The sequence below is a fragment of the Lampetra fluviatilis genome, chromosome 18 (assembly GCF_964198595.1).
Source record: "Lampetra fluviatilis chromosome 18, kcLamFluv1.1, whole genome shotgun sequence".
Classification (NCBI taxonomy): Eukaryota; Metazoa; Chordata; class Hyperoartia; order Petromyzontiformes; family Petromyzontidae; genus Lampetra; species Lampetra fluviatilis.
In genome coordinates, this window is record NC_136292.1 from 13,350,600 (window position 1) to 13,376,607 (window position 26,008).

General features: G+C 51.7%; 1 protein-coding gene across 1 annotated transcript in view; it reads right to left on the reverse strand.

The window, feature by feature from the left end:
• The window catches only part of LOC144937260 (HHIP-like protein 1), a 34,723-nt gene extending 10,705 nt beyond the window's left edge, over nucleotides 1-24,018 (reverse strand). The window contains exons 1-7 of the mRNA XM_078864662.1: nucleotides 23,169-24,018; nucleotides 19,413-19,719; nucleotides 17,989-18,101; nucleotides 16,262-16,521; nucleotides 15,160-15,303; nucleotides 14,272-14,600; nucleotides 12,919-13,045 (exon numbers count right to left, since the gene is read on the reverse strand). Of these exons, the coding sequence (XP_078720788.1) occupies nucleotides 12,919-13,045; nucleotides 14,272-14,600; nucleotides 15,160-15,303; nucleotides 16,262-16,521; nucleotides 17,989-18,101; nucleotides 19,413-19,719; nucleotides 23,169-23,504 (1,616 nt within the window). The 5' untranslated portion in view covers nucleotides 23,505-24,018. The remainder of the gene's footprint in view (nucleotides 1-12,918; nucleotides 13,046-14,271; nucleotides 14,601-15,159; nucleotides 15,304-16,261; nucleotides 16,522-17,988; nucleotides 18,102-19,412; nucleotides 19,720-23,168) is intronic.
• Nucleotides 24,019-26,008: the final 1,990 nt, after the last annotated feature.

Sequence of the window (26,008 nt, forward strand, 5' to 3'; positions counted from 1 at the left end):
TGCAGCCGGCCCGGCTGCTAACCAACAACATCACACAACGTTAACACAACAAAAACCCCACCCCCCCAGTGTGCCCCGTAACGCAACAACAACACAACAGCAACCTATGTACAAATTGACAACTAACACAAGAAAAGTCAACAACAACACACACAACACCTCGATAAGAAGCTATATACAGCCCGACGAACAACACAATAAAAGCGATTTCCAGAAAATGAACGCGCCCAGCGTCTCTGTGACTAAACGCAGTGACGAGGCGCTCCAGCTTCCTCGACTCCTCACGTGGTAGGTCATAAAAAGTAGCGCGACCTGGCGCGAGTCCGTCTGGCCGGTCCGTCATATGGGACGGGACGCTGACGACCGTCCGGTGGCTCCGGCTGCTCTAGACGGCGCGGATCGGGCCTGAAAGGACCGGCCCCGCCGCGAAGATCCGGCCGCCGGTGGTCGGCAGCTGTCAGTTCCGAGACACCTGGGAGGAGATCAGGCGGAAACATGTGAGGATCAGGCAGAGACATTTCCCCCTTTGGGTCGTCGGTCACGTCACATGCTCGGCCCTCACGACACAAGGGGAGGCCATATGGAGGCGAGAACGGTTTCAGTCGGGAGGGGTGGACGTACCACCGTCGCTTTCCCCATTTTATCTGAACGCACTGGGGGCGTGCAACACGCACGACCTCCACGGGTCCCCGCCATGGCTTCAACAATTTAGGCGACGTAGCCAAAGGTGCCTGAGGGCAATGCAGCCAGGCCCTGTCACCTGGTTTCCAGTCGTGCACGGACACCTTCCGTGCACGCAACCGCTCGTTTGCAATTTGGCGAGCCCGCGAATTAAGCCGTGCGGCCTCCCTTGCCTCTGTCAGCTTATGAATATTAAATTTAATATGTTCTGCCAAGTTTGAATTAGTTCGTGGTGCGGACAGGCCAAGCTGCGTTTCCATGGGCGGGTCGGCTTCCCGACCGTACATCAGATAGAATGGGGAAAGCCCCGTCTCTGCATGGGGGGCCATTCTATACGCGGCGAGGACCCCCGGGACCTGCAGGTCCCAATCAACATGTGCCTCACACACCCGCTGGCACAGCATAGAAGTCAAAGTCTTGTGGAGTCTCTCCACCATCCCGTCCGTCCGCGGGTGGTACGGGGAGGTACGCACCTTCTTAGTACCCAACAGATCGCACACCTCTTGCAGCAATTTACTAGAAAATTTTTTCCCTTGGTCGGTCAGCAAGCGTTCGGGAGCCCCCTTGTCCAGGACGTAGCCCTGGACAAAGGCGTCCGTCACAGCCGCCGCCGACTGGTTGGCGAGTGGCCACGCCATAGGCCACCGGGTAAAATATTCGACCCCCACCAACAGGTACTTATTACCCCTAGGCGTGACTGGAAAAGGCCCCAGAATATCGAGCGCAACGAGCTCGTTGGTGCGCGAGACTTGAATAGATTGCAGCGGTGGATTAGCTGCTACGGGCGGTGGTTTCCGTCTGGCGCACTCAACGCATCCCTTCAGAATATTCACCACGTCAATCCCCATCCCCAGCCAATAATAGTCACGCTGAAGCAGGGCAAGCGTTTTGCTTACTCCCAAATGCAAGAGGCGTTCGTGTGCGGCCAAGACAACTTTCCCCCTCACAGCGGAAGGCACCACAAGTGCGTGCCGCCGGGACAAACTGTCCCATCTCATTAACATGCCTCGCTTAAGTACGTAGGAGCCAGTTCGCTCCTGGTCCTCTTTGGGACCCCCCACCCTGCGGCGCAATGCTAACAGGGAGCTGTCCGCCATTTGGAGACGGCCCCACTCACTCAGCGACAGTGAGAGCAGCGAGTCCTGACCCTGAGAGGTAGCGGGGACATCCCCGATTGGTGCGCCCGCGGTCGCAGCCAACGCCCCCATAGCTTCCACGACTGGCGGTTTACAGCGCGCCGATCCCGATATACATGCACATTTATGACAAGGCAACAATCGCGACAGGGCATCAGCATTTGTGTATCGCAACCCCTTACGGTATGTAGTCGTGAACTGATAGTCCTGGAGGACTTCCAACCACCGTGACAATTGGCCCGAGGGTTGGGCGACCCTCAATGAATACTGTAGCGCCGCGTGGTCCGTCCGGACCGTAAAGTGACGACCATAGAGATACGGTCTGAATTGTTGTACAAAAAAACAATGGCAAGCAGCTCGCGACGGGTGACGCAGTAGCGCTGCTCCGCCGGTGACAACACCCTGCTACCATAAGCGACCACCCTTTCGACTCCCCCAACGACTTGGGATAGCACCGCCCCAATGCCCGTGTCGCTAGCATCCGTATCTAGCAAGAAGGGACTCGCAAAATCCGGATAGCGCAAGGGTGGGGCACCCACCAAGGCGTCCCGGAGGGAGCAGAACGCGGCCTCCTCCTCCGGTCCCCATCGGAACTTCACTCCTTTCGCCGTTAGAGCGTGCAAGGGTTTTGCAATAGTGGCGAAGTGCTCAACGAATCGGCGGTAATAAGAAGCAAAACCGATGAAACTGCGCACGTCCGAAACTGACGTGGGTGTCGGCCATGAACTGACACAGTCCGTCTTCGCGGGATCGGTAGAAATCCCCGAAGAGTCGACAATGTGACCCAAGTATCTAACGGACTTACGAAAAAGGTGGCATTTGGCCGGTTTAAATTGTAATTTAGCCGATCGCATTCGTAAGAACACCCCTCTCAATCGCTGGAGGTGTTCCTCAAATGTTTTACTGAAAACAATGACATCGTCAAGGTAAATCAAGCACGTATCCCATTGCAAGCCCGACAAAACCAACTCCATAAGGCGCTGAAACGTCGCTGGAGAAGAGTGAAGTCCCATGGGTAACCGGTTAAACTGGAACAGGCCCCCTGGAGTCCGAAATGCTGTCTTAGGTTTTGACTCTTCGTCGAGTGGCAACTGCCAGAATCCCGATAATAAATCAAGAGTCGAAAAATATCACGCACCAGACAATGCATCGAGGGACTCGTCCATCCTGGGGAGCGGATACGTGTCAGCCACAGAGATCTTATTCAGGCGACGGAAATCTACGCAAAATCGCAAGGAGCCGTCCTGCTTCTTAACCAGCACAATAGGTGCTCCCCAAGGACTGGAGGAAGGCGAAATAATGTCGGCTTCCCGCATATCGTTAACGGCCGACTGAACATGTTCCTTCTCAGCAGGACTTAGTCGGAAGGGATTTAGCCTGACCGGTGCCGCATCGCCCGTTTCAATGTGGTGGCGTAACAAATCCGTGCACCCAATGTCATACTTATGTTTACTGAACACATCAGAAAATTCCATTAGCAACTCGCGCAGCGCACCCAACTGTACCGCTGACAAATCGTCCGAGTCCGCGCACAGCGAATGGACCCATTCAAGGTCCTCCCTCGATTCAATGTTCTGCGTGGGGCTCGGATCAACCTGCGCAACCAGCCGCTCATCCGCAGGGACCCGCGCCGCGTGAGCTAGCACGGTGCCCTGCTGAATGACGGCCGGCCGCGACCCAGCGTTTAAAACCATCACAAACGGATCCTTGTCGGCCCGAACCAAAGTGTGAGCCACCGACAAATCGACACCCCCGACAGCCCTGTTAGTAGGACCCAAAAGCATGCCTTGTTCCGAAGTCTCCCCCACCCACGGTTTCCGCAACCGGAGGGGAATTAACATCTGTGAACCCGGGGGCACGTGCACGGTCTGTGTCGCCAACGCTTGTATCGTAGCGCACGCCGTCCGAATTTCAGTAGGGCCCGTCAAAAATGAAATACGGCGACCCGATGGTAGTTCAATGCAACGCTGATCAATGAGAATTTGAATGGGCATTTTAGCCAAAAAGTCAGTGCCCAATAGACAAGGAACCGCCAAGGAAGAAGAAACGAAAACGGGTCCCGACAATTTGATATCTCCAATGCAAATGGACGCCCTAATCTGACCGATAATGCCCAATGATCCCCCATTAGCGGCGTAAAATGGCACGTCCACTGGGAGCAGCGGTCGACATTGGACGGGGAGAATGTTGTAAATGAGGTCCGATATAATAGTCGCCGACGCCCCCGTGTCCACTAACACCCTGACCTCGACCCCATCAATGTATCCCGTAACGACGGATGATCCCGCCGAGGCAGCCACTATTCTGTGCCCCAACTCCGACCATTTAATGTCCCCCCGGTCCCGGCCGAACCCCCCTCGCCGAACCGAATCCCCGAACCCTAACCGGCTCTCCTCTGCCGCAACGCGACGGCCCATGTGTGTCGTGCATGTAAGCCGAGCATGTGAGGTGCCACGACTCGCCGGGGTTTGTAGGGATGACTTGGGGCCTTGGTCGTCGTCCAGCCGAGGTCCCATGGCGCGCTGACGTGGAGCGCGGCAACCGGACGCCACGTGGCCCCGGAGGCCGCAGTTATAACACGTGATGAGGGTCGTCGGAGATCTCGGTTGCTCCAGCTTGCGGGCCGATCGCAGAGGCGAACGACCCCCCGACCTCCAGTCCCCTGGTCGTCCCGCGGTGAACGCCTCCTCTCGTGGGCTGACGACTTGGGGTTCGGTGACTACCGGGCCCGGAGCTGAGGCCACGGCAGCGTTGCAGACGACCCCCTGTTTGCGTTGAAGGACCTCGTGCGCTTGTATACTTGTAGCGACCCGCAAGGAAGAAATATCGATCTCGTCGGCCGTGTTGATGGGGACCCCCAGGTCCTGCGCCAACTTGAGCAGTTGCTCCAAAACCATCGCATCTTGCCCCTCCTCATCCATACGAGGGAACGCGGCGTCGGCGAGAGCCAGCAACGCCGTGCGATAGGCGAGCGTGGTCTCCGTGTCCGCCTTCCGCCTTGCATAAAAATGATGGCGACACGCCGAGGGAGGTCCGTAGACCTTGGCCATGAGACCCAGCGCTGCCTTAAGCGTGGAGCGGTCCGACCTCCGTGCGGACATGAAGGCCGCGAGCGCGTCTTCGTCCAACATGGCAGGCAGTGCCCGCAGCGCCGTAGCGTCGGACCAGGCGGCCATCTCCTGATGCGCCAAAAACCTGCGCTGAAATTGGCCCCAGTCCCCGCCTTCCGCCTTGAAGGCTGACAATGTGGGAAGGCGCTGTTGAAAGATGAAGTCGTCCTCTGCCTTGTGGTTCCTCGCCGCCGCCCCGTCGGTGTGTAAGATGGCGGCCCCAGTGGCGGGTGTCTGATGGCGGTCTGCAGCGCGCGTTGATGACGCAAGCGGGCGCGCTTGGAGAACCGCCACCACGTGGCGGTCGGCGTTCCCGCCAAAAGTCGGCGCAGATGAAATGGCGGGAATCGCCAAGTCATTTTGGCGGGAATCTGCGGGGCGACCCTGTAGAATGTCCGCCGCCGTCCCCGCTCCTCCCGACGAGCTGATTTCCGCCAGGATGGACGCGGCGGCGAGCAGCAGCTCCGCCAGACGGGAGTGCGCCTCGCGGAGCACGGCATCGGTCCCCAGTCGCTCGCCCGGCGCCGTCGGCGGATCCTGCAGCGTGGGCAATTCTTCGTCCTCACCCCCCGATGCCAGCTGGCCCGGGTCGTCAAGGTTATCCTCGCGGTCAATCCCGTGGGTCCGACTGGTCTTCCTTGTATCCATGCTTGGAAGACTGTTTCACTTCTGACACCAGTTGAAGTATTGGCAATGACGGCAGGAAACTCCTTGACGGGTAACACACTCTTTATTAAATCTTGACTTGTCACGATACAACGTGTGGTCTCTATTCTTCTGACTGCACACTTCTCTTAGCTCGTGTAGACTCTCTGCCTCTGGCTACACTCTTCACTCAGCTCGTGTAGACTCTATGCCTCTGGCTACACTCTTCACTTAGCTCGTGTAGACTCTATGCCTCTGGCTACACTCTTCACTTAGCTCGTGTAGACTCTGTGCCTCTGGCTACACACGCATCACTCGTCTCGTGTAGACCCTATGCCTCTGGCTACACACACATCACTCGTCTCGTGTAGACCCTATGCCTCTGGCTACACACACATCACTCGTCTCGTGTAGACCCTATGCCTCTGGCTACACACACTGCCTGCTCACACTGCATGCTCACCCTACACTCCGCCTCTGGGTTACACAGAGTCCCGGTCCCCACAGGACAGCGGGACTGGGTACCCCAGGGCCCTATCTCTTCCTCTCCGTCTTCAGTCTTCGCTGGTTACACACTCTCCCCGTACGCCTGTGTGCATCACCTTATATAGTCCCTCCTCACGGGAGACGGAGCGGATGCGGACCTCGACGTGAGCATCGCTCCAATCACGACGCGCTATCTCTACGATTCGTTTTCCCCCAGCGCGTGTTTCCACTACCCAACCAATCACGCCGCGCTGCCACCCGATCACTCCCTCTCAAGCGCGTCACCGGCACACAGCCAATCAGCACCACATAACCCACGACCCCGCGCTGACCCCTGATCCTTCACCGTCAGCGCGCGTCACCACACACACAGCCAATCACTACGCGCTGGCACCCGATCGCTACCCCAGCGCGTATCACCACTACACAATGTATAAGGTAGTGTATAGCAATACAGTATATAATTTAATGTTGGGTTTGTCTATGGCAGTATATAGTATGGTGTAGACTCGTGTGATGTAAGAGAATAAAGTTTAGATGGTAGCATATTACATTTTTTGCGACATAGAATTATAATGTATTACTTACTGTTAGTTACTCAGCTTATTGTAGAGTATATTTAGTATACTATGTAGTTTATACTTTAGTTGTTTACGTGGTGGTTTAGTTACTGCAGCTACATATTATTAACACTCCTTCCCTTTATGAATGCTACCCCTATCCCCTCCCTTTGATGCTGCTAATCCTGCATAATGCACGGGCATAATGACTTTAAACCCCTCGCCAAACCTCCTACGCATTTCACAAGTAGTACTAATCGCATATCTGCATTTCTCATAAATATGCTAAATTCATATTGATATGCAAATTATTTTGTCAAGGCGCTCTTCTCCCCTCCATCCCAGCTTAAATAGTCGCTCCAAGCCTAGGGCTTGTCATTCAGACTGTCTCCTCGACAGACCTGTTCTCCACCTGAGGACGGATACTTGCGTTGTGGCCGAAACGTCGTTAGAATTATTTTATTATGTTTTATTTTTATTATTTTATTATTTCAATTCTACGTGACTTTACCGAAAGAACCAAGAAGATGAATCCCTGCAGTCACGAAAGCTTTAAATCGAAAGATAACAACCTATGGTGGTGGACCACCAGGCTAACTACACTAATTACACCGTAACTAGCTACAACGGACCGGACCCCAGCTTGGGCCCAGGTCCACGTGTTGGTGACTTCGTGTTGGACGTAGAACGTAGATTCTTCAGGATGAACAACAGCAGCCGGTCCTTCTCAGGGACCCGGCTTATATCCTCTGTGGCGTGGCTAGCCCCACCCTTAGCCACGACCACCTTCTAGAATCCGTAAGCAGGATCTCGACCCCGATATGTGACCACCCCTAGCCCCCACTTGGGGGCCCTGTGTAGACTTAACCGGTCACGTGTCCTCTGGGGTCAACCAGAGTGCCACGGCCTATAGTAACCCCATTCCCGTGGCCGGCACTTTCACACCCTATCCTGTAAGGGGTCGGCCCTGTATGCAAAGCATGGTGCCATCCAGCACTGTCAGTCAGCGCTCACCGAGCTCCTCTAGGGCCGGTACCTGACCCACATATACGTGGTGTCCGCGATGTCTATATATCGCACGCTGTGCCTCTCTTGGGCCGGCATTACATATTGACATCCGCGATGTCACTACATCACCCCCCACCCCCCGCCTTCGTAGTACTCAGCCGTCCTGGCTGTCAACTCCCCCTTTAAAACGAACGAAGTAGCAAAGCAAATAAAGTGTAAAAAATGAGTAAAACCCCTATGTGTGTCTCAACAATAACAATTAACAAATAAATACCCCAACCCACCTATACAATATATACACTCTTGATTTGAAGCTTTCGTGGCGGCAGGAATCCATACTCTTTGGTTTTTCGCTAAAGTCACGTAGAGAGAAAAAATAATAGATCACGATGTTTCGATCGCCACACAAGCAATCGTCCTCAGGTGGGTAGGATAGAGAAACAGGCTGTTGAAACAAGTCCTTATATATATTAGAGCCGAGAGGGGGGAGGGGAGATTTGCCGCATCGGGCAAGAGGGTGGGGGCTAGAGATTGTGCCTAGGCGAGTGTAAATCTAAATATGGGAACCGAGATGGGGGGGGGGGAAGGGGGGGTGTGGTTGATGCGAGAGCTGCGAGAGCCGAGGGGGTGGCCATTGTATTATGAGAGATTAGAATGTCAATGTAAACGAACCAACGGTAACGGAGGCTGTGCTCGTGAGACATCCAGCTCGTTAGACAAACAAACGACACCACATCTAGGGAAGGAGAGAGAGACACACACCGAGAGGCACACCCACGCACAAAGAGAGACACGCACACACAGAGACACACACACACAGAGAGACACATATAGAGACACATACAGACAGAGAGACACACACACAGAGACACACACACAGAGATACATACAGAGAGACAGACCTAGAGAGACACACAGAGAGAAACACAGAGAGAGACACACAGAGACACACAGAGACACAAGAGAGAGAGACATATAGGCCAGATGACGAACGTGTCACCTATGTATCTCTTCCACAAGGAGGGATGTAGGGTGGATGTCTGCATGGCATCTCAATGTCCTCTGCCCCAATCCCCCCCCCCTCTCTCTATTTAAAGCCTGGACACAGTGGCGCTGTCTTTCTTTTTGTCATTCTTTGTAGGAGCGTGGTCAGCCAGGTGGGGTGTTGGCTATTGTGTTGTCCGGCTCTCTGTGTTGTGTTGCATTGTGTTTCTAAGTTTACTATGTTGTTTTTTCTCATTCATTCTTACCTGATGATGGTTGCTTGTGTTGCAATCGAAACGTCGTGTTCTATTATTATTTGATTTTATTTTCTACGTGACATTACCGAAAGAACCAAACAGTAATTCCTGCAGTCACGAAAGCTTCGAATCTAACAGAGATCTTGTTAAGCTGATGGAAGTCAACACAGAAGCGCAAGCTACTATCCTGCTTTTTAACAAGGACAATAGGGGCTCCCCACGGGCTAGTGGACGGTGAAATAATATCCGCGGCTAACATTTCATCAACCGCCAGCCGTACGTGTTCTTTTTCCATAGGGCTCAGCCGGTAGGGATTTTGCCGGATGGGAGCGGCGTCACCCGTATCGATGTGATGACTCAAAAGCGTAGTGCAGCTGATGTCAAATTTGTCTTTGATAAAAACATCCGAGAATTCGCGCAAAAGTGCCCTCAATTTCCCCCTCTGGACCTCGGACAATTCCGCATTTTCCAAACCAAGCGTATTCATCCACCCTTCACCAGAACTCTTGTGCGGCCGCATATTTGACGCGGCCCCCACACTGCCAATGATGCTTCCTTCACGAAGCGTGGGCGACGAATGAGCAAGCACGGTACCCTCCTGAATGATCGACGTCTCTGACCCTGCATTAAGGACCTGAATGAAGGGTTTCTGATTGTTGGATACCAACGTCTGGGCCCCTACTAACGTAAACCCACGAACAGTCTTATCAGAGGGTCCCAAGAGGATTCCTCCCGCCATTGCCTCCCGGTCTAGCGGCTTCCGCAATCGCAAAGGGACCAACATTTGCGCACCAGGGGGAATCTTAACTGTCCTATGTGCAAGTGCTTGCACGGTAGCGTTGGCTATGCACAAGTGAGTGGGAGAAGGCAAAAATGCCATTCGACGTCCGGATGGTAATTCAAGGCATCCTTGGTCGATCCGAATTTTAAAGGGCATCCTCCGCAAAAAATCGGTGCCAAGCAGGCAAGGAATAGCAAGGGACGTCGATACAAGAATCGGTCCCATCAATTTGACATCTGAAATGCACACCTCCGATGTTTTTCTCCCAATGATGCCCAATGAGCAGCCATTTGCGGCGAAGCATGGAGCTTCAACAGGGTATAAGGTACTAGCATCCTGATTTCAACCCCCTCTATCAATCCAATAACCACGGACGAACCTGTGGTCACTGCAATCACTTTATGGGCCAACGCCGACCACTGACCCGGTCGGAGTGGCTGGTTGGCCCGATCAAATTCCGAACCCTCTCGCACCGACGCAGGACGGGAATGGAATCCAAACGAACGAGATGGTTGAGATGGATTCAGGGGCCGAGTGTGGGATGCATCGCGACTCACCTGCAGGTGTAGTGGAGTGGAGGACGGTCAGGCAGATGATGGCGGTGGTCCGGAGAGGCATCGTTGCAGCACGCGGCAGCCTGACGAGACGTGTCCTGGCAGCCCGCAGTTGTAGCACGTGACCAGCCCGCTCCCAAAACGAGATGTCTTCCGCCATCGCTGTTCTTCCATCCGTTGCACCATGCCATCTCCTCGCCAGCATCCGCCCTGGGTCGATGCGCAGGCTGGGATGGACTCCACGTTTTCAGGTGTACTGTGCACCTCACGAGGCATGGTACACGCCAACACCTTATGCCGTTACAAGAGCTGTTGCGTCTGGATGCAGCTCGCAACCTTGATGGACGATAGATCGTCATTGTCGACAGCCGGCAGGACGATGTTGAGGTCCTTAGCCAAAGCCAGCAATCTCTCAAGGACCAGCGAGTCGACTCCATCATGGTCCATCTTCGGAAAGGCAGCCTTCGCTAGCACCAAAAGTGTGCTATGGAAGGCAAGGGGCGTCTCGGCCTCCGCCCTCCGCGCAGCCATTTGGTCAAAGGCTTGAGTCAGCGTGGCCCTCTTCAACAGTGGGATGGTGAGAAACGCCACCAGGGTATCGTCGTCAAGTGCAGCGGGCAGCGTTCTCAGCCTCCATCTCCGTCCACCGCCCCAAGTCGGCATTCGTCAGGAACTGCCACTTGAAGGCCACCCAGTCGCCTCCGGCAGCTGTAAATTATGTTATGGAGGGCAGTCGTCGCTGGAGAGATGGGACGTCCACAGGCAACCTCAATGCAGCTTCAGATTTGGCGGGCTCCGCGCTCCACTCCTCCACCAAAATGGCGGCTGTAAGCGTGGGCTGCGCCACGGAGGTTCCCGGTTGGTGGAAAATGGCGGCGGGATCCTCATTCCCGTGCAGCTTCGTCACTCTCCCCTCCACCGCTGGCTCCTCGCGGTGGAGCTCCGTGACAATGGACGCCACGGCTTCGAAGGAGCTCTGCGAGGCGGGAGTGTGCAGTCCAGCACTCCCTCCCCGACGGCGGTGAGCTGTCGCGTGTCCGGTCGGTGCATTGCTCCGCCGACGGTGCCTCACCTCCCTCCTCCGGGGTCACCATCCCGGGGGCTGTTTGAGGGATGAGGTCTTCGTCCTCGACGTCCTGGTACGTGGTCTGCTTCATGTAAATGTTTGGCCACTTCCGACACCAGTTGTAGTGAATTCAACTGAGTCGCAGATGTATTCTTTGGAGGCAACACATTTATTAATACCAACACAAGGGGTAACTGCCCCTTAACAAGATAACAATCTATGGTGGCGGACCACCAGGCTAACTATACTAATTACACCGTTACTAGCTACAACGGACCGGACCCCAGCTTGTGTCCCGGTCCACGTGTTGGTGACTCTGTAGGACGTAGGACGTAGAACGTAGATTCTTCACGATGAATAACAGCAGCCGGTCCCTCTGTGGCGTGGCTGGCCCCGCCCTTAGCCACGACCATCTAGAATCTCCGAGCAGGATCTCGACCCTGACACGTGACCACCCCTAGCCCCCACTTGGGGGCTCTGTGTAGACTTAACCGGTCACGTGTCCTCTGGGGTCAACCAGAGTGCCACGGCCCTTAGTAACCCCATTCCTGTTGCCAGCACTCTCACACCCTATCCTGTAGGGGTCGACACTGCACGCGGAGCATGGTGCCATCCAGCACTGTCAGTCAGCGCTCACCGAGCCCCTCTAGGGCCAGTACTGCACCCACATATACGTGGTGTCCGCTATGTCTATACATCGCACGCCGTGCCTCTCTAGGGCCGGCATTACACAGTGACATCCGCGATGTCACTACAAATAGACAACAGCAACAATATATTTTTTATAAAGTTCGGAGACTGAGTAAATGCGGCTCCGCATTGTTGTTCTGTCCTCAGGAGAAGCTGGGCGATTCCACAAGCACCAGAGGGGTGTTTGTGAAATGGCAAAAACTTCATTTAAAAAAAGTCTTCTTCGAAAGGGCAGTAGCGTATCAGCACGGAATCCGCCCCAATCTAAACTCTGCTGTGCACATGGTGCTCGGGGTACAATCCCCGATCACCGTTGCATTCAAATAACATAAAAAAATGCTCCTGGCTGCCCCGTAGCTATTACAGCCATGAAACGTACATACCTGTCAACCCACCACATGGTTTAATAAAACTCACGCAAGACTCAAATGTTGAAGGCAATGTATTGTTGATATGCGTTTAAATAAAAGACACTCCACAATTCAAACGATTTTACTCGGACACACACTGGTTTCTGTCAATGTAGATCCATAGTTAATATCGCATACCTGTCGGCCCATATGGTTTACTCCGTGTTCTTGTGCAGGGAAATTGTGTTTTCAGGTCCATATGGCGTACAGCCATTTCAATACGGGCAACATTTTGTCTATTTGTTTGTGGTTCTCCCTCGTGATGGGACTTTGTCGGATGGACTTCGAGATTGATCAGGGCACGGGTGACCAATAAAGTCTGAATTGGCCTGTAATAAGGTAGGTGCTGATAAGGGGTTGACAGCTATGAATGTAATACAACATTTTTCTTCGGGTCCCATATACTGCGGTGCGCAATTATACGTGCGATTATCCACAGGTGAGCTCACACCGGGCTACACCAGCAACAATTGGTCCATTCCTTGAATTTAAGAATCGGCGAGTCACCTGGTCGTTGAGATGAAGCGGCAACGGGCGGGTGTGCACTCACCCACTCATGAAGTCTCCGAAGATGTAGAGTCCGTTGAGGTTGGGGGACTCGCAGCCTCGATAGACGTAACCCCCCGTCACCGACTTGCCCACCGAGTGAGGATACGCGAAGATTGGCAGGATGTCGTCTGCACCACTCCATCGCAGCGGCAGGGTGGGGAGTTGGAAAACATTCGCAGGTGTGCGCCATGCGTCGTCGGTCAGCAACGCGAAATGTTCCCGGCTGTCAGCCGAGATATTAGGTCACACAATGGACAGGAAGGACAAGATCAATGTGCTTGCATAATGCGCATGCATAATGTACGTTGACACATTAATCATCCCCCTCCCCCCCACTTTGCGCAAGAGCGCATAAGTGCGGTCACCACATCTACGCCTCTATTTTAAGGAACGAAACAGGTGGACTTCTCCACAAATCTGGCTGTCGCCTGATGAAGCTAGTTGTAATTATTGGTGAAACGTTGTACTTAGATTGTAAACGTTGTGGCTTGGCTCTCCAACACACCGGTGTGCTGTACTCGTGACGAATTGGCATATCCTGTTCATATGACAACCCTTACTAATTGGATGTGTTGGGTGGTGGCGCATTTAACGACACATTTATATATTGACGTGATCTAACCCAAAAAAACCCTCTTATGGATGATATTAGTCGCGAAAGCCTACGTGTTAAACCGAGATTGACTGTCGGATCACATGCTGGGGGTGATCACCGCCTTGATGGGGGCTGGCAGGACTCGATGAAGTAGGGTGCCACGGTGGTGGGATGTTAACTACCTCGCCTGGTATACAAGAAGTCGTGGGTTCGATCCCGACCCTGACGCCTGCTGTATATTTGGAGTTTGCGGTGTCTCTCTCCCCAGGGTCACGTAGATTTTTCTCCAGGTCCTCTGGTTTTTCCCTCCATAATTAGAATAATGCGTTTAGAGTATTGGGCTGCTATAGATCTGTGTCGTTCAGTGGGCTTTACCTGGTAAAATAACAGTAAGTTACGTGGCCAACACGATGTATGCCCAGCTGCCTCTGCCTCCCTGGTATTGATGCTCAATCACGATCAAAATAACTTATTATCACTCTAGACTCCTTAAAAAATGAAGTATGCTCAGCACAGAAACAAGTAACAATTATACATTCCGAGAATAAAACGTGGATGGCTAACCTCCGAATAAAACAACTGAACGCTGCCACCAGGATTTTAGCAAAGGAGTTGAACCCAAGAAATCAAAATCATGCTCCAAAAGGAATAAACATCCGGGTGGCCAAAATCTTAAAAACGAAGCTGGCTCTTCTGAGCCACGACTCCCCCTCCCCATCCCACGTGACTGCCGTGGCACCGCGGTGCTCCCCTCCCCACCGAGCGAGGTGTTGACGCAAAGCCTCTTGTCGTAGCATGAGAATCCCTCCCGGGCCCGCCAGCCGTAGTTGCCACCCCGCACCACGATGTCAATCTCCTCAAACTTGTTCTGCCCCACGTCGCCGCAGAAGAGGCGTGAGCGGCCCGCGCCCGTCAGCCGGTCGCCGCGATCGAACGAGCAGCGCCACATGTTGCGGGCGCCGTAGGCGTACACCTCGGGCCTGGCGTCACGCTCCCCCACGAAAGGGTTTTCGGGCGGCACACGGTACGGCGCCCCCACGTCGTTGCCGTCCACGTCCACGCGCAGGACCTTTCCCAGCAGGGCAGACCTTGGAGTGGGGTGGCGGGGGTGGCGGCGTGTTGAAGTGCGTTAATATGAGACCGACGATGAAGCGTAGCGCTCCAAACGTGAAGTGATTTTTTTTTTGTTAAATGCGGGAATGAGGTGGCTTGTGAATGCCCAGCGCGTGAGGGATGGCAGTGAGGTGGGGAGGAGGTCTTTATCCAGCAGCAGTGGATTGATCACCACCATTGATGATGGTGAAGATACATGACAGGTAGACACAACAATACTGCTGGCAAGATGTTAACTACCTAACTTGGTATACAGGAGGTAGTGGGCTCGTTCCCGTCCCCGGCACCTGTATATTTGGAGTTGTCATGTGGTCATGTGGATTTTTCTCCGGTATTTCTCTCCACATTTATAAACACGCGTTTAGAGTATTTGGCTGCTCTCCATATCCACATGATTAGCCACTTCGTTGAGCTATAATTTGTGGCCAGGTCGCTTCTGGAAAAAATCTTTACAGCTCAGTAGGCCTTAACTGTTAAAGTAAAAAAAAACATAGATTATAGTTTTAGTTTAAGTGACTGGCAGAATGCTCTCACTTATTCTGGGCATTTCCAAAGCGGCCGAAGGGGTCTCCTGCCATTCCCCCATCGCCGGTGAAGATGTAGAGGAAGCCATCTTCACCGAACAGCAGCTGCCCCCCATTGTGATTAGCCGCTGGCTCTGTGATCTCCAAGATGAACCTGGCCAGCAGGTGAGGAGGTGGGGCACAGACACAATCATGGCATCGATCAGATGACCAGGTGAATCATCAACGCCATCAGCAATTGAATAATCATTACCAGCGTCATAACATGTGATGTATGGTTTACTGGCTTGTTAAGTGTAACGCCTGAAACTTCCTTCTTTTCATCTCGGAAATGGGTTAATTCCTCAGACACGTTCTTTGTTACTAAAGACATCTCAATAAAATTAATCCACTCAGGTTGAGATTTTATCTCTGCCTTATGCCATGGTGGAGCAAGACATCACTTGACGCTTCGTTTGAATGTTTTTGTCGAATAAAGTTGAGTTCAACAATAGCGTTTACGTGTTAATATCTCTGCTCGCCGTTACAATAGAGGGATCCATCTTCTTGGTTATTTCGGTAAATGGAAATAATATTTTATTATTTCCATTCTACGTGACTTTACCGAAAGAACCAAGAAGATGAATCCATGCAGTCACGAAAGCTTTAAATCGAAATTTAATAGAGGGATCGTGGTAGCTTCGTAACACAGCGTGGCCGGCTGGGTGCTGGTGGCTATACCAGTGGCCTGTAATCCAGCACTGTGGAGGAGAGGAGGGTTGGTGGATCACTGCACAAACGTTGTGAAACTCCCTTCTACCCGTGAGCGTCAAGGAGGTGCCCGTACCCTTGCTCGCCAGGAGAAGACGTTTACAGCAGCAAGTGGACTGATCGCCATCTGTTTCCGTCTGTATGGGGATAGAGTGCTGTGTGCTAGTGCATGGCGTGGCCTTTCTCTGACTGCTCCCCTTTCCTCCCCGACTTGTGTAAACAACTCAAACATTTACTGAAAACATCTTAAGATCCTCGCAGGACCCTCCTGAAAAAAAGAGTCCTTGGACTCAGTGTGGATAAATAAACAACGACTTACATTAAGTTCTGTCTTTGTGTCTCTCCTCGCAAGCCAAGCTTACCGTTCAGACTTGTGGTCAAGCCGATTAGGATCGTCGGGCCTTCGGATGAACTCGCTGATGCGGATCCTCTCATCGAAATCTACGTAGACGGAGTAGTAGACGTAGACCTTGCCCGTGCGCGCGTAGTCTGGGTGGAAGGCGAGACCCAGGAACCCACGCTCGTCGCCCTCCCACGATGACGTGAGCACGGCTTCGCTGATGTTTAGGAAAGGGGTCACCAGGCGGGACCCGCCGGGCAGGTAGACCCACACGACGCCCACCTAAGAGCACCACCAAAGACAAAGACGAAGTTCCCCATCCCCCCAACCCCTATGTAAGCCTTCACAGATCGTTGGAACTCAACCTCACTGTTAAAGTGGAGAGAAACGAAATGTAATCATTACACGTGGTCTGTGACGATCAGATGTGTACAACAGAAACGCGCTCTCTACAGCTGAAGAAGATGGTTGGGGAGAGACGGGCGGCATGGGGGTGTAATATAAAACATTATTTTATATTCCCTTTATATTCCCGTGTGGGCAAAATTCATTTCACCAACTCCTACAAAGACAAAGATCCCCCGTGTAGCCTTAACAGACTGTTGGGGCAAGTGCTGTTTAGTGAGCACCTACGAAGGCCGGCATGGCACACGAGGGGGTGGGTGGCCAGCAACCATGCCCAGCCACCTCATTTGAGGCTGAGTCGACCTAGGGGAGGTCCAGGACCGGTTCAGTAATCGTCACTGGTGTTGACCGTGAGTGGGAATCGAACTCGGGTGCCGGGTTCGCAGCGCAGCGCTAACCGCTACACTACCACTGCCCCATCACCACCACCACCTTCAATGTCACTTGTACCTTTATATAGCTCGTTTCTTAAACATCAGACACATCATGAACATTACAATTGATATTACATTTGTTGCTGATTTTCCTGTCAATAACACTGTCGTTTATTCCACATCATCCTGTAATTATTGAAATATACAACATCATAATTGACAGGTAGTAAATATTACACAACCAATTTTGTGTTTTATGCAATAGTGGTTTTTTGAGTTAGGGCCACGTAACGATCCGGACAAACCGGCGTCGTAAGACCCTCCACCGCCAACCCGACACGGCCACGCAGGTGAAATCGTCACGCGGCGACGATCGCAGCGGCTCGCTCACCGGTGAGGCAAAGAGCGATTCTCACAAGCGGAGTCAGCTCAATTAAGAGACGCGGACGTTTACGCTTGGAACTGCGCCAAGCATCTTCAGGACAGGATTCAGGGAGTTGGAGCAAAATCCACGAAGTTCGAATAACCTGAAGATGATTGCAGGCGAAACATCGTGTCCGATTGCTAAATTTAGTTGAGATAATTTTTCTTCAACTCAGCCGAAACAGTCACAATTGGTGCATTGTTAAACGCGACAATTTAATTAGTTTGGCTGTGTCGGGTGGTGGAAGGTTTTTACAACATAAATTTAAGTTTCTCATTGCGCGGCCGAGTCCATAAATTATGATTCATCATCATCATTATCATCGTCGTCATAATTGTATTACCATTGTCGTTATCATTATCATTGTCATCGTCGTCGTTATCGTCGTCATCGTTATCGTCATCACCGTCATCATCACCTTTATCATCATCATCGTCGTCATCATCGTTGTCATCATCGGCATCATCATCGTCGTTATGATCATCATCATCGTCATCTCTTCACCGTCGTCATCATCATCGTCGTCGTCATCGTCACGTTCCTCACCTGCTCGGCCACAAACAAGCGGTGCGACCCGTCCCCTGCGTGCACCATGGCCACGGGGTTCCGGAGGCCGTTGGCCACCTCCTGCAAGCACAGCTGGAGACAGCCATCAGCCCCTGCGCACGCACGGGCGGGGGGGGAAGTGTGGAGCGGCGCACGTGAGCACCCAGAGCCGGACTCCCCAGCGTCGACCCGCAGCACGTTTGTCGCTAAACTGAGCGTCCCTCGGCGCCCGTAGCTCTCCGCGAGTGTCATCCTAACACGGCGGGGGTGGGGACTGCGTGGAGAGCCTCGCTGGGTGTTGAGTCTCCCCCTGGGGAGGATGATGCTTTGGCAGTTTCCATCAATCTAACTCGTTTTGTCTTCCATCAGGGAAAATCACAAACTATTACAACCTTTTTTATGTTTCACCAGGTAAGGCCCACTGAGCTATACGGCTCTTTTTCAGAAGCGATCTGGCTATCACAAATTATAGCTCAACGAAGTGACGTATTGTCACGTGGAAATCTATCGCAGCCCAAGAACTCTAAACGCGTGATGTTGATTCTAAATATGGAGGGAAAAACCGGAGGACCCGGAGATAATGGTATGCAACCACGGTGAGAGAGCCACGCAAACTCCAAATATGCAGCAGGCGTCAGGTTCGAGATCGAACCCACGAACCTTCTGCATATCAGGCGGGGGAGTCAACAAGCAACGCAATCCTCATTTGTGAAACAATTTCGCAAGCGGACTAAGGTTCGAGCGCGACTTGGAGACAAGGAGCATCATGTGGGGGCTACACCATGTGAGGGCTACATCATATGGGGGGCTACAAAAGGGCTACATCCTGTGGGGGCTACATCCTGGGGGAGATACATCCTGTGGGGGCTACATCAGGTGCCCATCAATCCTCTCACTAAACCACAGAGTGTAACCCTCACTCGGGTGTTTGCCGGATGCGCCCAAATTAGAGACGCAGGTTCAGCCAAACGCGTGCCTTGCCCCATGGTTTACGGCAGAAGATCACAAAATTATATTTGCCTGTCTTGAAAGAATAAAAAAGAGCACAACTCTTTAGAGTAATAACTGGAGTTAATTTATCGTTCAAAGGAATTGTAAACTACACGATTTCCTGCTCAAATAAACATTGAGGTATTGGTGCTCATCTCCTGTGGTGGAAATTCACCATTCATATGGCGGGGCGAATCTATCCATAGGACGATCAACCGTTGATTACCCCACAAAATGGTATCCATTTTAATGACCCCGAAGAGATGATGGGCTAAGTCAACCTCCAACCAGGAGTTTAACTCGTAACCTTCCCATTCTGAGGAGCCGCTCGCTCTACCGCTGAGCCAAGTGCCACTCTCCCCTTCTGTGATGTTCATCGTTTTCCGGCTATTTGAGAAATTGGTGATGATCCGAAAAATGAGTGCGAAACTCGCCAGCAAGGATACGACCTAGTCCCTTGGAAAACCGCGTGTTTGTGACAACACTGGGGAAGCAGTAGTCGGGGTCACTGAGCGACAAGTAGCGGCAGATGTGCTGCCGATCAGCTTCCAGGTCGCCGGGAGAGCTCTGCAGGAGTTCGTGCAGCCCAGGGGCGTCTGCCTGGGCGGCCAGGAGGCTGAGTGTCGGGCGACAGCGGTGGTGGAAGAGGCTGCAGTAGGCGGGGCACAGGCCCGGCAGGGAGCGCGTCGGGGTTGATGGGTCCTCGGCGTCGTACAGGTGCGCGGCGTATGGCGAGCACACCTGTAAACGAAACGTCGGTGGATTCGTATGTGTAGAGGTCCCCGTGTGTCGTTATATTCGAGTGATTCCCTGACCAAATGAGGATTGAGCCGGTGCTTATCTCCCTTTTTACAGTGGTGGAAATTCCACATTCGTATGGCAGGGGGGTGAGTTTATCCATAGGACAACTACTATTGACTACCCCACAAAATGGTACATATTTTACTGACCCCCAAAGAGATGATGATGGACTAAGTCAACCCTCAACCAGGATTGGAACTCGCTCTCTCTTTCCACTGGGGCCACACGGTGGGAAATGTTGGGAGGCGCCGTGAGGTGTCGGTGTTGACGTTACTGGGTCTGACGAGTTTTGGGCATCATGCAACCCTGTTTGGCATGCAAAGCACACGCCTGGGGTGAGAGGTGCGCCACGGTGGTGAGATGTTAACTACCTCGCCTGGTATACAGGAGGTCGTGGGTTCGATCCCGACCCTGACGCCTGCTGCTGTATATTTAGAGTTTGTGTCTCTCTCTCCCCGCGGTCGCGTGGATTTTTCTCCAGGTCATCCGGTTCTTCCCTCCCCATTAAGAATTCAACATCACGCATTTAGAATATTTAGCTGGTATCAATTTCCACATGATGATAAGCCACTTCGTTGAGGTATCATTTGTGGTCGCTTCTGAAAAAGAGCTATACAGCTCAGTAAACCTTAACTGGTAAAATGAAATAAAAATAGCAACAGGACAGGGTAAGATGAAGATGCGTGGGTTTCAGGGTTATTGAGAGAAACAATGTTTAAGGGATTGAAATAAGTTTTATATGGTTACTTGGTTCATAAGAGGTTTTTGGGTTAGAACACGTAAATATATAAATGTGATAATTGTTTTTTTACCCTTTTATCTGGCAACAAAACTGACACCTTTTTTTTTACAACCAATTGTGTAAGTGCTTACCCCGAGCACTCATACTCTGATGGTGCATTGTCTTTGAGTTGTGCCTCTTTTGGCGTCATCTGGTCCAACACCATGTGAGAGTAGGCTCTAAGAAAAGCTGTCTCGGGTGTAGACCAATCAATTTCAAGGACAGTGCATACATTATCAGAGTTGTGTTTTTTGTTTGCATTCCGACCGCAGGTATTGTGATCAATGCAAACATGACTCCTTGTAAAAAAGGTGTCAGTTTTGTTGCCAGATAAAAGGGTATTTTGCTACTGGCAAAGGAGGTTCCAATGATATATAAATGTGTCACTAAACCTGCCACCACCCGAAACAGCCAACTAGTAAGGTTTGTCACGTAAACAGAACATGACAATTCGTCACGATTACAGCACACCGGTGTGTTGTAGAGCCAAGCCACAACATTAACAATCTGAGTACGACGTTTCGCCAGTAATTACAACTAGCTTCATCAGGCGACAGCCAGATTTTTCGGAGAAGTACACCTGTTTTGTTCCTTATATAGAGGCGTAGATGTGGTGAAAACACTTGTGCGCTCTTCTTGCATGTTTTGGTAGCAAAAGCCTACGTGTTAAAGGTTACTTGGTTGCAAACAAAGTTTACCGAGAGAGATGGAGATTGAGAAGATTGAGGTGGAATTATAAGTGGGAAAGTGATATCGAGAAAGAATGAAAGAGATTCAACTGTGAATCACATTGGCTGTGAAAACGTAAGCGTCAAAATGTTGGGTATGCTGTGTGGATTTTATGGAGGTATATTTTGTATGGGAGATACAGCTGTAGACGCGATGGTGTTGTGGAGGGAAATCCTGGAATGTCCAGATTAATATGATCCGAAGGCCTAGAGGGCAGACACAACGTGGGAGAACTACTGGGGGGAGTTGTTTGATGATTCTCAATATTGTTGGTATCTTCACTGTCATCCTCTCATCCACGTATACACATGGGTACTGTGCATATGATGAAGGGTCGGCACTACCGAGACAAATCACGGGTATACAAAATGAATATGAGAGCAGGATGTGTGTGAATTTGTTTGAGGTCACGGGTAAGGAGGGGAGCGGTAGTGTAGTGGTTAGCGCTATGCTGTGATATGAACCCGGTTACCCGAGTTCGATTCCCGCTCAGAGCCAACACCAGTGACCATTATTTAAACCAGTCCTGGGCCTCCCCTAGGTCGACTCAGCCTCAAATGAGTACCAGGTGCGGTGTGTAGTAAACATCGCCACTGGGGAGACAAAGGCGGCTGGGCGTGGTGCTGGCCACCCACCCCCTCGTGTACCGTGCCGGCTCCCATAGGTGCTCGCTAAGAGCACTTGCCCCCAACAGTCTGTTACAGGCTATACGAGGGGGGTCTTTGTCTTCGGTCATAGGTTAAGAGGAGTCACAGATAATAGGATCGTAGACAAAACAGCGTTTCACTGCAGTCATACCAAAAGTATTATTTACCTATGAATGACATTTATAAAACATTTATATTTAGAAAACGGGTTTTTTTGTTGTGTAAACAACAAACAATCCACCAACACAGCAACCCTCTCACGTGATTTTTTCTTTGGGGGGATATTGCACCAATTTTCAAATTTGCAATTTTGGCAGCTTCAGCGCTTGTGAGAAGTGCTGAGGCCGGGACACTGTGGGCCCAGGAAGCACACAGAAACGCTCCTTTCCGCTCTCTGGAAAATATTTTCCAAAATAAGTTTGGCTTGTGACCTGAGGTACAGTCTTAGCGGACTGCATTGTTTAAAGTCAGCGTCAGAATATGTATTTAGACTGGAGGAATCTCGTGATCTTTGAAGCTCGTTTCACAGATGTCCAAATTAGCAGAGCTACATGGAAAATTATGATGTTATGTTTTTACAATTAGGTCCGAGCATGATGTAAAATGATTGATGTGAATAGGGGTAACATTTGAATAAAATACCAAATGTACACTTGTGACCATCACAATAATGTGTGACAGTTGTTTTGTGAATTTGAGATTTCTGCCGAGTACAGGTCATCAAAAAAACGTAACAGCACCAACAGCAAAGCTAGCAGGGACTCCAACAATCACAGGCCATGGCCCGCTCCTGCAGCTCAGCTGCCCACTGTGCGCGTCCCTCATCTCTCTTCAAGTTTCATGTATTAGGTGTAGCCCTGTGAGCCATGCGGCTCTTGAGTCGGGTGCAACCGCAACAAACAAAATATGAACAGAGAACATCTTAAAGCGACGACGCGCAACAGAAACATCCTGGATAAACCAGCAAATCTTCCAGAAAATAAACCCACCGTATTACAACGCTATGTGCAAAAATTCCAGTGTGATGCAAGTCAAACAATAACAACCATAAGACAATTTAGATTCAAATTATCAGGCCAACTCATTATCCCCCATGTATTAGTCAAACTCCACCATCCAAAAAATACGTGAGGTTATTATGGAGACTGGTTTAATCGTGTGAAAACAACCCCAATCGTGCGACAACAACAACCCCATCCAGTAGCGACAGGCTCGCCCACTTGAATATTTACCTGGCACAGAATGTCTCGAACAAAGCCACTGCAGTGGTGGTAGCCGTCCGGCTGCAGGTAGTCGGCCACCTCCCAGTAGCGCCTCTCCACCGCAGCGTCCTGTTCGGCATCGCAGCAGCCGAAGTTGCTGTAAATCGAGCAGAAGCGGAGTGGCTGCGGGGGCTTGAACGGTGGCCTGAAGTCCAAGCACTGTGGGTGGCAGACGCCAGGCTGCGCAACGATGGCTGATGTCAGCAGCAGCAGCAACCTCGCCAGTGGCTGTTGGCCGCCTGTCTGTCGAGCTCGGCCAGTGGGGCGGACCTGAGGCTCCAGCCGCCGCGGAGGCGATGGAGCCATTGCGGCAAGTCCGGCTCACGTCCACCCTCCCTCCCCCGTGTTCACGCGATCAACGGTGGCTCCCGGGCCGTGAGAAGAATGTGGTCCAGCGACTGGGAACACGGCCGTACCGAGCCGGCCAGCCACGTGTCGAGTCACGCGAACTTAAAGCCGCGGCGCTCCGCAACAGCTGCTGCTCACACCCATCCTCCCTGGCAGCCTCCCTCGTACTTGAGTCGTACTGACTTTGTTTCGTTGGCTCGTTTTTGCTCGCTCATCACAAGCGGGGCTGATGAGGAGTCATGTGCGTCGTGACTGGGACAAAATAGCTGACACACGCAGGGGGAAACGACAATAAATGCGAGTAAGCATCACCCCCGTCAGTTTTTACTTTCTGGAGAAAGAGTGAACAATGCGATTATTTTGTTTTTAAGCCACGGAGTTGGTCGCCTGCCACCGGGTTAAAGGCCCTCCTCCATCGTTGTTGATGTCTTGGACTAAAGTAAAATTGTGGCGAGCAGCTCATTTCAAACTTGGCAGGGGGGAGGGGGGCTCCGAGAATGTTTCTCCACTTCGGTGCATCGGAGTGGGGAGCGGTGGTGCAGCGGTTCGCGTTGCGCAACGAACCCTGCCACCCGAGTTCGATTCCCGCTCACGGTGAACGCCGGTGAGAGCGATAATCTGTACCCGTCCAGGGCCTCCTCCCATAGGTCGAGTCGGCCTCAAACGAATACCTGGTGCGGTGTGTAAACATCGCCACTGGGGAGACAAAGGCGGCCGGGCGTGGTTGCTGGGTACCCACTCCTTCGTGTGCCTTACCGGCCTTCATAGGGTGCTCACTAACAGCACTTGGCCCAACAGTATGTTTTTGCTACACGGGGGATCTTTATCTGTGTAGGAGTTGGTGAAATGAACCTTGTCCCATTTTGAATATCTCAAAACAATTTTTATATGACACCCCCAGCCCGCCCGTCTCTCCCCCCTATCTCGTTCAGCTGTAGACAGCGCGTTTCTATTGTACATATTATTGTCACAGACCACGTGTATAGGTTAATGATTACATTTGTTCTCTCCGTTAATAGTGCAGTTGAGTTCTAACCACTGCGTCCTTTTAATGATTAATTAAACAGACGATGAAGAATGTGTCCGCTAACCAAGCTTATCGGCTGGCCATCCAACAAAGACGGCGGTCACTACACCGCGCGCTTTCAGATGCGCTTTTGCGGCCGTCTGGAACGCTCTTCCTTCCAATATTAGGAAACCACTGGGAGCTATGGACTTTTAAATCATCATCTAGATTGACAAAACTAATTTCTTTACAACTGTTTAGCCTGTTGTCCTTCCACCCGCACCTCCGATTAGCATAGTTTGCAACGTGCGAAATAAGTTTTACATATGTAGTAGGTTCAAAGAGACTTGGACGACGTAGTCGGAGGTACACTTATTTATTAACCGTTCCACTCTATACAGGCCAAGGCATACAACACTCAAAGGGGTATCGGCCCCTTCACCCGTCTATCAGGGAGATCCCACGATCTCTATCCCGGCTAGCCTACTCCCAGGTCCTCCACTACAGAGCTAGGGGAGGCTAGCTGATCCAGCTCTGGCCAAGCTGGGATTACGGCACCCTGAGTCCCCAGACCGGCTCTTACAAGAACATCGGCTCTGGGCTCTCGGGGCCACGCTACTGGCTTGCCCTGGTCGGTCCTTAGAAGCACGGCGATCCAGGGGAGTCCCAGGGCCTATCTAGCCGGTCTTCCTTCTTTACTGGTTTAAGCTAAAACACTGAACCCTGAGCCCACCGGCTCACCGCCTTATATAGCAACTCCCCCACCGAGGGGTGGGGCCGTGGGGGATCACAGCGCCGTTTCAGCCCCCCAGGCTAAACGGTGCGGACGTGGATGTAAGCATCCTTCCGCGTGCGGGCATAACCACCCCTGGTGTGTTTGTTCGCCCTCCCATAACACCTCTACACATACATGACATGGTGTGAGCACACTGCGTTGTGTAAGTGATATAGCCGTTGCCAATGTAAATGGAATGGCCGCGCAGGGGGACTGCAGGAGGCGCACTGAGGGTAGGTACAAGGCCCTATCATAATATTCTTAGGTTTTTTCGGTAAAGTCACGTAGGTAAAACATCAAAATTAATGAAAATAAAATATTTTATTAATTTTGATGTTTTACCTACGTGACTTTACCGAAAAAACCTAAGAATATGATTCCTTGCAGTCACGAAAGCTTCAACCCTATCATAATCTTATAATCTTTACCAGTATCATAATCTTTTTTTTATCGTGGACAAATCCGATGAGCTATGAAGCTCTTATTCATAGGGGTGGGTCAGAAAGTTATCACAAACAATACAAACCAAGGCCGTAGCCATGGAGTCAACATTGGGGGAGACCAAATCTTCCAGGGTGTCTGGGGGTCCACCCCCCCAGAAGAAAAAAATTCGAAATTTGAAAACGAATTTCCTGCCTAAAATATAAAAAAAATTCACTAACACATGGGATGGATTTTCTT